The sequence below is a fragment of the Oncorhynchus clarkii genome, chromosome 6, assembly GCF_045791955.1.
Source record: "Oncorhynchus clarkii lewisi isolate Uvic-CL-2024 chromosome 6, UVic_Ocla_1.0, whole genome shotgun sequence".
Lineage (NCBI taxonomy): Eukaryota > Metazoa > Chordata > Actinopteri > Salmoniformes > Salmonidae > Oncorhynchus > Oncorhynchus clarkii.
In genome coordinates this window covers 26,954,005-26,967,355 of record NC_092152.1, presented here as the reverse complement: position 1 = coordinate 26,967,355, position 13,351 = coordinate 26,954,005, and the positions used below count along the sequence as shown (strand labels likewise).

Below are 13,351 nucleotides of genomic sequence, written 5' to 3'. Positions count from 1 at the left end.
CTAGAGGGAATGTAGCGGTGGGGTATTTATTGTTAGTGTTGCCGAAATAGGACAGATGGTTTTCACATATTTTAAGAGGTGTAAAGTAACTAATTATAACTACTCTTGTTTTCAAAGTACGTAATTGTACTTCTACTTGAGTAAAATTTCATTAAAGTAACAGTACTTCTACTTGAATAGGATATTTCAGTACTCTTCCACCCCTGATGATTGAGTGAGGGAAAGAGTGTGTGGGTGAGTCAGTGAATGTCGGCCGGTCCTCTTGACAAGTAACAAGTATCAGAGAGGTGAATGAGGGATTGAATAGGTGAAGGATTAGACATGTTTATTTATAGAGTATATTGAAGTCTGGCAACTTCATTGTTTATGTACCTTATTTTGTATTGGTTTTGTATTTACCAATACATTTTAATTGCTTAGAATGTTTAATTTATTTTCAAATGTTAATAGTATATTCTTTTTAAAAATCCTTCATTTTTTACCTTGTAGCAACTCATAAATTCCCTCTGTACATTAATTTCCTCTCTTCCTTTTCAATTGAATGCATGCCAAAGATCATGTGTAACAACTTTCAAGTAACCTTAGCAAAGGTAGCTAATTATTAAGGTTTTTATATAAAATAGTAACTCAATTACTTTCACTCTGAGTACTTTTTAAATGGGCTACTTTTTTACCTTTACTTGAGTATTTTTTTTTACACCAGTAATTTTAAATCTACTTGAGTAAAATGTATTTAAAGTAACAGTACTTCTACTGGAGTAGGATATTTCAGTATGCTTTCCACCCCTGCATATTTCCCTTAATATTCTAGATGGTTTGTGAGCAGAGGTTATACAGAATGTGTATGCAACCACTATACATCACATCGTACAGATTTTCAGCAAATATTAACCACCCTTTCCAAATGCAGTTTGATTGGTAGAGTGTCTTGATTGGTTATCTAGTAATGACCTTGGTATAGATGTCAAAGGAATATACAGAACCATAAGAATCCCATTCGCTATGCTCTCAACTGAAAAAGATAGAAACTGACACTGGATATTAGCTGTTGAGATGAGAGAAACAAAGGCGAAATAGAGGCATTTATTGTAGGCTATGGCAAAGCCCTATAATGAGTAGCCATGATATTAATATGGACTGTAAATCTTTAATCAATATCTGTAATGGCAAAAGACATAGGTTATTCATGAATTAATAACTACACCACATTGAAAAATATTCTTAATTATACTGAGAAGAACATTAAACAACAGAGACAGGGCTGTTAGCTAAAATACTATAATATTTATTCACATGTTATTTTATATATCTAATATAGGTTAAAAAAAAAAACAAGCCACACATTGAACCTAATGATGAAGTTAAGTGGTCAGACAATAAGATGACTCTAAATCCATACTATCCAAACATATTCATGCAAATAATTAATTGGATTTATATAGTGCTTTTCTCTAACAGAGATACTCAAAATGCTTTACATAGCAGGGGGAAACTCACCTCATCACCACCAATGTGGGTCACCCACCTGGGTGATGCACGGTGACCATTTTTGTGCCAGAATGCTCACCGCAACATGTTAAATTAATGTACCCAAGGCCATTGTGGCTACCCTGGTCTGACTCAGTGTTTGACTGTGTGAGCAGAGCTGGGTTTGCATTTGGTCTCTGGCACCTTTAGGCAGGACAGACAGGGAAACTCATCCAGGCCGACATTGTAAGAGTGGAGGAGAACCTTCCAGAATGTCTTCTTACCGTAGATAAGAACCAAGGCACTGAAAGTGGTATAGATGGAGGTGAAGAGAAAAGAGAGCAGAATAGCATTCTCTTTCTTCACCGTCACCTGATAGTACGCATATAGATCAACCACCATGAAACAGAGGAAAACAACCACCAGGGCGAGGGTCATGCGTATCACCCGCATCTCAGAGCCCAGCTTGGGTGCGTGGGAACCATTGGTACTGGCCTTCATGTGCTGGAGATGGATGCCCAGGTGAACAGAGATGGATATGCAACACTTTACCATCAGAACTCCCGGTAGGATATTAGAGAGGACTAGATAAACAGTGTTATAGATCATGCCAGGGGTGTCATTAGGCATGATGGAACCGCAGTCCTTGTTTTCCGATGTATTGTTCTCAGGGACGAGGACAGTCAGCATGGGCAGACACGTGCTGAGACCACACATAGGGATGACCAGGACCACAGTGGTGACGTGCTTCAGGATGGCCTCCTGGATCTTGGTGTAGCAGTGGATGGGCTCGATCACTAGCTTGGTGCTGTAGTAGAAGGTCAGGAAGGAGGTGGTCCACATGATAGTGAACTTGAGGCTGAACACTGTCAATATCATTAAGGAGTAGAACAGCTCTTCCAGTCGGCAGTCTTTGTCTATTTCGGTCATGGTCATCCAGAGATAGCAGAGCAGCTGGTGAGCTCCATTGGCCAAGGACAGGGCTGTGATGATGGTCTCACAGGGGGTCCAGTGTTTGTTCTGCTTATAGCTCTTCAGGCTCATCAGGAAGATGAACAGGTTGAAGAACATGGTGAGGATGGCCATCAGGCCAGTTATGACCCAGATAGTCACCTTATTAGCTCCTTGCATGGTGCTGTTGGTTCTTTAAACAACGTCCACCAGCTAATTTGAGGTGTTTTAAGGTGTGTTTGAGGTTGAGGGGGAGGTAGTGCTCGAATGTTTCAATACCATATTTTGCAAGCTTTTTTAATATGACATTTACTTTCAAATTCTTCACTTAACACAGACAGTCAAGGGTTTTCTTCATTTGAATCAGACCAAGGTTTCTGTTCTCTGTAGAAGAAATGTACAAATAGAAAATTAATTGGAAAACATTTTAAAGTCCACAAGGGTAAGGTAAGCAATTACACCATGTTGAGTGTGGCTATTTTGGATGAAGCTTTACCTCAGAAAAAGATCCCTTTGCGTCTGATGTTTTTTCTTGGATATTTTAGTACAACTTGAAATAGGTTGTCTGATTCAAAATCTTGGCATTGAAGATGAAAATATATTTTTGAAAAAAGGTCAAAGGATGGCTTTTAGAAGTTGCCTGAAGATGTTGACTGAGAACGGCATCGCAAGTTGAGGCACAGACCCTTTGATTTCAGAGTAGCCTGATTGGAATTTATAGAGAAGCATCAAACTCTATTCACAACAGTATTTGCATGGTGGGGATGGCAAAAGGCAGTGGTGGCAGGGTATTTCCATGGGCCTGGGGTGAAGATGTGTGTATATCCGGTGGAATTACTGTACGAGAAGTACTGCAGCATGACAGGTTTGCCAAACCACAGATACTGAACAAAACCTCTCAGGCAGGAGGTCCAATGTCCATGCAAATGTACTTCCTAGAGCTATGGCCACAGATTTACACATCGTCCCACAAGGTCAATTTACGTATCATAAAGGGTGCAACCTGCCTTTGGCTCACCTTCAAAATTCTGTGTTAATTCATCACTTTATAGCAGGGCTGTTCAATTCTGGTCCTGGAGAGCCGAAATGCTTCAGTACCTGGTAGTTAATTCCACTCACCTGGTGTCTCTTGTTTGAATCAGTCCCTGATTAGATGGAGAGGATGAAAACCAGAAGTGTTTTGGCCCTCCAGGATCGACATTGAACAGCTCTGCTTTACAGGGTCAACCTTGTAAAGGAATAAATCCTTAATCCTTAAAAGAGCACAATGAAAACTGCTTATTTATTTGTGGCAGGCTTGAATCTATACTGAATAAAAATATAAACGCAACATGCAACAATTTCAACGATTTTACTGGGTTACTGTTTATATAAGGAAATCCGTCAATTGAAATAAATTAATTAGGCCCTAATCTATGGATTTCACATGACTGGGCAGGGGCGCAGCCATGGGTGGGCCTGGGTGGGCACGGGCCCACCCACTGGGGAGCCAGGCCCAGCAAATCAGGAGTTTTTTTATTGTCCCCAGCTCAATGTGCACCCGTGTAATGATCATGCTGTTTAATCAGCTTCTTGATATGCCATACTTGTCAGGTGGATGGATTATCTTGGCAAAGAAGAAATGCCCACCAACAGGGATGTTAACAAATGTGTGCACAAAATTTGAGAGAAATAAGCTTTTTGTGCATCTGAGTTTTTTTTATTTCAGCTAATGAAACACTGTACATGTTGTGTTTATATTTTTGTTCAGTATAGAAAGAGGAGTCTAAGTTACAGGTGTCAAACTCATTCCACAGTGCCAAATGTCTGCGGGTTTTCGCTTTTTCCTTGTCCTTGATTGATGAGGTTAAGGTCACTAATTAAGGTCACTAATTAAGGTCACAATTGGTTGTCTCCGGCGTAATTGAAAGGAAAAAACTAAAACCTGCAGACACTAGGCCTTCCACGGAATGAGTTTGACACCCCTGCTATACTAATGCTGCGTTCAAAACTACTGGGAGCTCAGAACTTGGAAATCTTCGACATCCGACTTCAGTGCATTCAAACCAACTTGAGAAAAATCGATTTCAAAGGTCAATCCAACTCGGTGCCTCTTTCAAGAGCTCCGATTTTCTGACCTGAAGATCACTGACGTCATGATTTGACCTCATATTTTTCAGAGTTTCCAGTTGTTTTGAACCCGACAGTAGATCCAGTATTATGCTCTATGGCAGGGATGTCAAACTCCTTCTATGGTGGGCCTAGTGTCTGCTGGTTTATGGGGTTTCCTTTCAATTAAGACCTAGACAATCAGGTGATTGGAGTTCCTTACTAATTTGTCAACTTAATTAATCAATCAAATACAAGGAAGGAGTGAAAATCCGCAGACATGCGGCCCTCCGTGGAATGAGTTTGACACCCGGTCTATAGTATGATAATGCACAAACCAAAAAGAGAAAGCAAAAACCCAGAGATCCTTGCAGCCAAATCAATCATTGTAGACATTCCACACTACTTCTACATAGATAGAAAAAATTCTTTGATCATAGACTTTCTGCCAGATTTTCTCCCCTGAGCTGTCTACTTCTGAAGCCAGTCTGCTTCATACTCTTGTTTTCTACCAAAATCAATATCATATTCACATATCTGACTGGCACACGATGTTATTCCATCTCATCATAAAAAAAGATTTCCAACGAAAGTCTGTCAATCAAATCTGCAGCATCACTAGTCAAAATGAGTTCCCTCGTGAATTTGGCTTGGCGTGTTGAGGGTGGGGTCATTTGCTTTTTTCAGGTGGTGACACAGATTAATCACATTTGATAAACACGTTAGTAAAAAAAAAGTGCTTTATTGGGAAATTATGGAAAGGATGACAAACATTTTAGTTACTTGTCTCCTGGGCAAATTAAAACATACATAGATTTTTTTTAAATACATCTGACACTCACATACATCTGACACTCACTGCATACATACACTTTAAATATAACCTTTTTTTCTCATTATCAAAATCCTGAATTTAGCTACACGTGACTAAAATATTATCCATTGCACTATTGCACCAATAGTCCCCAGGCTAAGCTTCGGGTGGAAGTGGCTGGGAACAGAGTATGTGAGCAGAGCTTCATAAGCTCAGGGCATGCCCGGCCCAGCATGCATTTGCAGTCTACTTGTGTGCTGCTAACTATAGCTACTATCATGGAGTTCGCTAAATATTTTCAAAAAGAATAGAGGCATGAGCCTGAAGCCACAGACTGGCCAAACTTGTATTTAAAACAATTCAAAGGCACTAATAGGTCATTTTTTGGTGTATTTTGTATTTAATTCTAAGTAAGTCACAGCCTATATATGCAATTAATAAACTAGAATGATTTAATAGAACAAAAGGTGGCTCTCTATGTCCCTACCAGCCTAATGTGTCGCACTCGCAAATGCTTCACTATGTATTTTTTGTAGACTATAGCCTTGAAATAATTGAAATTATTTAGCCTAAATAATTCATTTTCGTTCCTTCTTAGGCTCCCTGTCTGGATTTCCAACCGCTCAACTCCCTCACATGCTCTGGCTGGGAACGAGATTATACATAAAACATATCCTTTAATAGAGTACCACAGTATGAATCTCAAAACCCATAAAACCTAGCGGTCAAACATGGAAATGGTTCCAATCGTTTTTCCTCCATTGTTTCCATAGGGGATTTTAGAAACACTTAAAATAAAATAAGAGCTGTGTTTCGTGTAGGCTTACCCTGGCGTGACATTTTGATAACCGTGTAAATGTCTCTTGGACATGGTGACTTTTATCAATATATTTGCCTGTATGTGGCTATCATAAAGAACTACAAATACCATGATGATCTGGACAAAACTGCCGAATCGAGGCAAAGGTAAGAATCTCTCGATTAACTATCTACATGTTAGCTAAATGTAGAATTGAAAAAAATTGCTAAATTCCTTTATACTGACAATTCTGTGAACTGTCTTGTGCAAGTTTTAAAATTGACACATTACCTGTTAGCAAAGGTGTCAGGAGCTTGCACTGATTTGTAGTCTTGCATGATGTCTACTTTGATGCAAATTAGCATTTTCAAGCAGAGAAAATAGAGCCAAATATTTTGATAAAAGTCACCTTGTCCGAGAGAAATTTAAATGCTTATCAAAACGTCATGCCAGGGTAAGCCTACACAAAACACAGACCTTATTTTAAGTGTTCATCTCAACTGTGGCGGTCTATGCCTGCATGTGATAGCTGTTTATATGGAAGTTTGGTCAAATGTCCTAAACTGACACTTCAAAAATGCGATGAGGTTTCTTATCCCAACCCAAATCATTGTTACACAGGGTAGCCATAACTGCTGTCATATTTCAACAGAGGAGGGGCCTGCTGCCCGCTGGGGGCGGGCGTGCCTTTGCTCCTGTCTGTGTAGATGCTGCTGTGGCCTGATTCTGTCCTCTTGGGCTGGCCCTTTCTTACGGAGCTGTAGACCACCCCTGGGTGGGAGCGGTAGCCTAGGACCGAGCGGAAGCTGGAGTTCCTGCTGGCGGGGCGACTCTCTGGGGCTGGGGCATCCTCCCTGGTGGGCAGGGGTAGTGCCAGGCCACAGAGGAGAAGCACAGAAAGGTAGAAGTTAAATTCATTTTCCAGTTTGTCTGCTGCAGCCTGTAATTCTTGGAATGTATGGAATGTCATATTTCATACCTGATTTCATGGGCAACCTCCTTCTCATAGCGACGCTTGTGGCAGCAGCAGACCAGAAGCCAGATGAGAAGCAGGAGGAGGAGCAACAGTAGCAGGCCACCAATCACAGCACCCACTATGGTCCCTGCCTTGTTGGAAGCTAAAAAGGTCCTGATATTCAGACAGTTTCCAAGGAATAGGTCCACACATATGCACCGTTCTCACTTTCTTTCTCCCAATTAACAGGCTTAAAGATATTTGTGGTTTTAAACTTACGGTTGTATGCGTGCAGGGTGCATTTACACTGCACTTTGCCAACAGGATTCGACACCACACAAAGATAGTTTCCCATGTAGCTCTCTGAGTGATTTCTTATCATCAGATCTCCAGTCTGAGAGTCTAAAAAAAAAACCCACAAAGACAATCACTGCCAGCTACAAGCCACACCTTACCGCAGAATATCAACATGTACAGTAGATCTATGGTTATGGTTGCCATGTCTTATCTAGAGGCTTTAGTTCTTGGTTCCTACTTTGTGCTGCTGTGGGCGGGATGGCCCCTCCACTCTCTCTGGTCCAGACATAGTTGATGGGGATGGATCCCACGGAGGACTTGCATCGGAGGGTGACATCGCTCCCCTTCTCCTCGCCACCTTCAACCCAGCACTTAGGCATTGATGGTGGAACTGGTGCAAGAGAATAGAGGTAAAACAGTGTCTTTGGAAATATTTCCTTTGATGTACCGTACCAGGGGCGCAACTTTCACTGGGGACATTGCATTTTTGCCCCCCCCCCCCCCCTCAGTTTTATCATTGAAATGTGAATCAAAAAGAAGCAACGGTGTGCTTTAGGACCATGCGGACACCTCCGAGTGGTCGGGTAGGCTGTTTGGTGTGTTAATAATCTGACTGGACAAAAAAATGTATATAATTATGTTCCCCCCGCTTCTAAACCCAAAGTTGCGCCCCTGTACTGTACATATGCATTTTTGCAACCAAATGCAAAATGGGCCAATGTGTAAACTTGTTGATTTCTTCTAAGTGTATTTCCACCAGAGGAAATTTGGTATATTGATAGGAACAAAGGAAAGAGGTGTGGCTGCTGGATGGAAGTATCGGAGATAACAAGGCGTTAACAGGGTGTTAACATTCCATCTCGGTGAGAGAGCAAATTTTAAAACGGCACACAGGACAGTGGAATGATGAAACTGGTAAAACAGAAACCAGTCTGGGAGGGGCGGCCTTCCTCACCCATCACTACCAGAGTGACTTTTCGCATGTCGACACCCGGCACTTTCTTGACTTTGCACTGGTAGGTGGCTGTGTCTGAGGCTTTCACTGCAGAGATGGAGACGGATGCGTCTCCCAGTGCGGGGGCTCCTGTGAAGTCCATCCTGGTAGACAAGCTGGGGTCCCCATAATGCACTTTTTTGCCTCCTGAATAAGATAAGATCTAAGAGATAGAGTCAGTTCAATGACAAAAACTACAAAAACACAAGTATTGATAACACATATTCAGAACACGTTTTTTTACTGAAACAGTGAGGATAAGATCTCCAAGACTAGTCTGACCTAAAATATATGAGTGGATGTTAAGACTAACATATTAATTTGATAATGCATGTTTCATCTCCAAACCCTCATCTCCAATAAGTTATCCATATCAAGGATCCCCTCTGTCCCCTGCTCTGTAGTCTCACCAGCTGGTCTTTCTGGGTCATGTCTGGACGGACGTTCAACCACTCAATGTCCAGTTCTCCTATGTCAGAGGGGTCAGGGGTGAAGGTGCACCCCAGCTTGACTGTCTCCCCTTGGGCTTTCTGAATGGTCTGAGGCCCTGTGGATGTTATCTGAATACCCTCTATGACATCTAAGGGTTCAGAGAAAAACACACATTCAGGATTGACACTTACAAAGAGTGTGGAGTCCCTCAGGCAGGGACAGACTAAAATGACAACTTCTAAATGGGGAAAAACTGCATTAGCAGTGTAAATGCATTTCTGATAAATTTGATATATCCAACATGTAGGACAGACACTGGCTATTGAATGCAGCAGAAACTGACGTTGTTATGACCTGGGACACTGTCTGGGCTCCACCCCAACTGCTGTTTACATTGAGCGAAATAAACCTGTTGCGTAGGAATGTACAGTCAATGCCTGTCGCACAGGCACATCTTACATCCCCAGACAAAGATAAATGGACAGAAAAACCTTGATATGAATTAAACTAAAATGTGGTCTGGTGCAGTGTGGTGCAGAAGGGCCCAACATAATGGATAGCATGGGGAGACTAGGTTAGGAAACCCTGATTTATTTGACAACTCACCTGTGTTGAGATAAACTGTTAGCACAAACATCACAGCCAACTGTAGTCTTGAGCATGTAAGGCACTTTCGCATAGTGACCATATTGGTAAACCTGTATGGCACATCAAGAGAAATATGATTACAATTATTAACTAAATTGTTTGAATGTGTACTTCCTCATTGTGATTTTGATCTAGTTTTATGGAGGAAACATTACTCAGCTAACAGATATGTAGTCTTTATCATGTACTGAAACTACAACGATAAAATATGCTCACTCTTTCTGAGGGGCGCTCTTTCTGAGGGGGATAGATAACTCTGGACAGAATGGCATATGGCCATTCTGTCCAAGACTAGGGGAATACTACAAGAGGACATATACTCTACAATATAACCAACTGTATTTTACGTAAGTCTTAATTATCCCCCTCTCCAACTTAGTGGCTGTTGCTGAGTGAGTGAGGAATTTGAAAATGTAACTCTTGATTATATCAGCTCATATTTATAATATTTTGACAGTATTCAAGACAACAATCAAAAAATGAATTAATACAAATTACCTTTCTGTTCAGCAATATTCCAAAGGTAAAGTTGTTTCCAAGAGTCCTGACAGACTGAAACAGCACAAAACCTTTGCTTCCCTTCAGTTGCTCTCACCTGAAATTGTAACCTCAGGTCATGCCCTCGCTATTTCCATACAGTCCTTCCTCTGCTTCTTCTTCTACGGTATTATGGCGGTACGCAAACATATGTTAGAGGTGCATGCCACCACCTATTGTGTGGGCTGTGTATCAGCCTACTGTTTTGGGAGTGTGAATTCATAACATTTTGTGACACAGAAAGGGGAGGGAAGAAAGGATGGGAAAAGTGAATAAGAAATTGCCCTACCAACTAAGCCTATACCCATTAAAACCTCATTACTACTTGGCCCTATTTTATCCTATACCAGGCTGGCAGCCGGGAAGAACGGGACATTATCGTTCAACACACCTTGTAACTCTTCTGCAATAACATCTCGTACACCCAAGTACTTCTTTGCAGCTGCCACCACAACATATATTTTCAGTGATTTACGTCCTATGCCTGCTATACAGTTGATAATAACCAAGGTTTGAACACTAAGTAACCAACCTTACTGAAGCACATGTTATTCCTATCACTCTCTTTTGGCCTCGGCCTACTCACAGGGAGCCTCTTAGGATTCCTCACCCTTGACCTATCTTCCTCTACTACTCTCTTCACTGCCTCAGCATACAACACCTTCTGTACTACTCTGATCCTTGGAACCTCAACCTGCCTTTCTCTCACGAACACTACTGATCTCCAGCACCATGGGTACCCCTACAGTTAACATACACAACGTTTCCACCAATATTACACATTCCTTTCTCTCATGCCCTCCTGCACACTTCTCATATCTAGGAATCTCCCTCCTGCAGACTTCTGCAACATGACCATAAGCTTGACACCTAAAACACCATAATGGGTGTGATGGAAATGTTTATGTTTGTGCTTTTCAAATAACACATTTCTACGTTCTGTTTGTGCTTTTCTGTGAACCAATTCTGTGTTCATGCAAGTGACTGATTGAACGAATCCTCATTATCAATATCTACAATTTGGCAGTACGCCCAGAGCCTTGTTTAGAGAAAGGATATCTCAGTTTCAAGGTCTCAGCTTAGAGAAAAGAAGCCTTGTGAGGTATTGGTCTGTCACATGAATGAAGCAAACCTTAATTATGAATGATAAATATAAGCTAAATCATGCAAATATAACTTGTTAGTATATAAGGGAACTCATGTGACTACCCCATTAGAGCTCACTTCAGACCGGTACTTTATGCATCTATGTTCGACTGTGACCTCTCCAGCTTTCTGACAATAAAGAGTGATTCATTTAAGATTGACTTCGAGTGTCCCTGTATAAAAATTTCCACAACAATTTGGTGTCACGAACTGGATGATTGATTCTGCCTGTGGAGCTTTCCAGTTGGGGTCTGCGAGGAAAACTGGTGGCGCATTTTATGAAGCGTGAGGGACAATGAGACCCCCCCAGACCAGACCCTTACTGTGAGCTGCCCAGGAGAAGACACATCATCTGCAAACAATTGAGGGATCACAACTGATTTCAGTAAGTCAATTTAAATGACTGTATAAAAATAAAATATATATATTTTTTAAATCAAGGCGAGTAATGCATAAAAAGGTACCCATAGTCTTATTTTATGAGAAGAGGGTACCATGGAAAGCCCCACTGACAGCTGTCTGTAGGCATTTATAAGAAGTGTCCACGTGGTCTGCAACCACTACAAATAACAGAAGGTGTTTTTGAATACATTCAGTTAGGAACAAATTCTTCTTTAAATTGACAGCCTAGGAACTGTGGGTTAGCTGCAATGTTCAAGGGCAGAACAACAGATTGTACCTTGTCAGCTCAGGGATTCGATGTAGCAACCTTTCAGTTACTGGCCCAACGCTCTAACCACTAGGCTACCTGCCACCCCAGCAGTATATGTACAGGAGATACATATGGTGCATATCAAGTAACGACAAGAGATTCTTTGAAGCTGCACATGGGTAATAAGAGAGATTACCGAGTGGGTTTGGGAATAGTACTGAATGTGGATGTGCAATTTGTGTGATTGTGAGGTATGACATATTAAGCTGATTGAAATATGGATAATAAATGGATTGAAATTAGTACAGTCGTGGCCAAAATGTTTGAGAATGACACAAATATGAATTTTCACAAAGTCTGCTGCCTCAGTCCTTAGATATGTTTGTCAGATGTTACTATGGAATACTGAAGTATAATTACAAGCATTTCATAAGTGTCAAAGGCTTTTATTGACAATTACATGAAGTTGATGCAAAGAGTCAATATTTGCAGTGTTGACCCTTCTTCTTCATAAAACCTCTGCAATCTGCCATGGCATGCTGTCAATTAACTTCTGGGACACATCCTGGCTGATGGCAGCCCATTCTTGCATAATCAAGTCTTGGAGTTTGTCAGAATTTGTGGGTTTTTGTTTGTCTTGAGGATTGACCCAAAGTTCTCAATGGGATTAAGGTCTGGGGAGTTTCCTGGCCATGGACCCAAAATATTGAGGTTTTGTCCCCCGAGCCACTTAGTTATCACTTTTGCCTTATGGCAAGGTGCTCCATCATGCTGGAAAAGACATTGTTCGTCACCAAACTGTTCCTTGATGGTTGGGAGAAGTTGCTCTCGGAGGATGTGTTGGTGCCATTCTTTATTCATGGCTGTGTTCTTAGGCAATATTGTGAGTGAGCCCACTCCCTTAGCTGAGAAGCAACCCCACACATGAATGGTCTCAGGATGCTTTACTGTTGGCATGACACAGGACTGATGGTAGCGCTCACCTTGTCTTCTCCGGACAAGCTTTTTTGCGGATTCCCCAAACAATCGTAAAGGGGATTCATCAGAGAAAATGACTTTACCCCAGTCCTCAGCAGTCCAATCCCTGTACCTTTTGCAGAATATCAGTCTGTCCCTGATGTTTTTCCTGGAGATAAGTGGCTTCTTTGCTGCCCTTCTTGACACCAGACCATCCTCCAAAAGTCTTTGCCTCACTGTGCGTGCAGATGCACTCACACCTGCCTGCTGCCATTCCTGAGCAAGCTCTGTACTGGTGGTGCCCCGATCCCGAAGCTGAATCAACTTAAGGAGACGGTCCTGGCGCTTGCTGGACTTTCTTGGGAGCAATATCTTACTGGCAGCAATATCCTTGCCTGTGAAGCCCTTTCTGTGCAAAGCAATGATGACGGCACATGTTTCCTTGCAGGTAACCGACAGAGGAAGAACAATGATTCCATGCACCACCCTCCTTTTGAAGCTTCCAGTCTGTTATTCAAACTCAATCAGCATGACATTGATCTCCAGCCTTGTCCTCGTCAACACTCACACCTGTGTTAACTTCTTCGAGATAGGGGGCGCTCTTTTAATTTTTG

The 13,351-nt window shown here is 41.7% G+C and overlaps 2 protein-coding genes across 2 annotated transcripts; both read right to left on the bottom strand.

The window, feature by feature from the left end:
* Positions 1–1,620: 1,620 nt before the first annotated feature.
* LOC139412343 (taste receptor, type 2, member 202) lies at positions 1,621–2,598 on the bottom strand. The gene has a single exon (XM_071159170.1). It carries the CDS (start codon positions 2,596–2,598, stop codon positions 1,621–1,623), a length of 978 nt encoding a protein of 325 aa, XP_071015271.1.
* Positions 2,599–6,617: 4,019 nt separating this feature from the next.
* Positions 6,618–10,036, bottom strand: LOC139412007 (coxsackievirus and adenovirus receptor homolog). Its single transcript, XM_071158785.1, has 8 exons — positions 9,944–10,036; positions 9,404–9,495; positions 8,776–8,945; positions 8,327–8,528; positions 7,610–7,762; positions 7,354–7,476; positions 7,099–7,237; positions 6,618–6,973 (listed from the first exon to the last, which is right to left on the bottom strand). Exons 2-8 carry the CDS (start codon positions 9,483–9,485, stop codon positions 6,733–6,735), a joined length of 1,110 nt encoding a protein of 369 aa, XP_071014886.1. The 5' UTR covers positions 9,486–9,495; positions 9,944–10,036; the 3' UTR covers positions 6,618–6,732.
* Between the last annotated feature and the right edge of the window lie 3,315 nt (positions 10,037–13,351).

Excerpts from the sequence above, each read along its gene's own strand:
- LOC139412007 (XM_071158785.1), bottom strand. The coding sequence starts at position 9,485 with ATGGTCACTATGCGAAAGTGCCTTACATGCTCAAGACTACAGTTGGCT. Across the intron at positions 8,946-9,403 it reads AACAGTTTATCTCAACACAG|ATGTCATAGAGGGTATTCAG; the intron begins GTGAGTTGTCAA and ends CTGAACCCTTAG. Across the intron at positions 6,974-7,098 it reads GAGGTTGCCCATGAAATCAG|GGAGGATGCCCCAGCCCCAG; the intron begins GTATGAAATATG and ends CCTGCCCACCAG.
- LOC139412343 (XM_071159170.1), bottom strand. The coding sequence starts at position 2,598 with ATGCAAGGAGCTAATAAGGTGACTATCTGGGTCATAACTGGCCTGATG.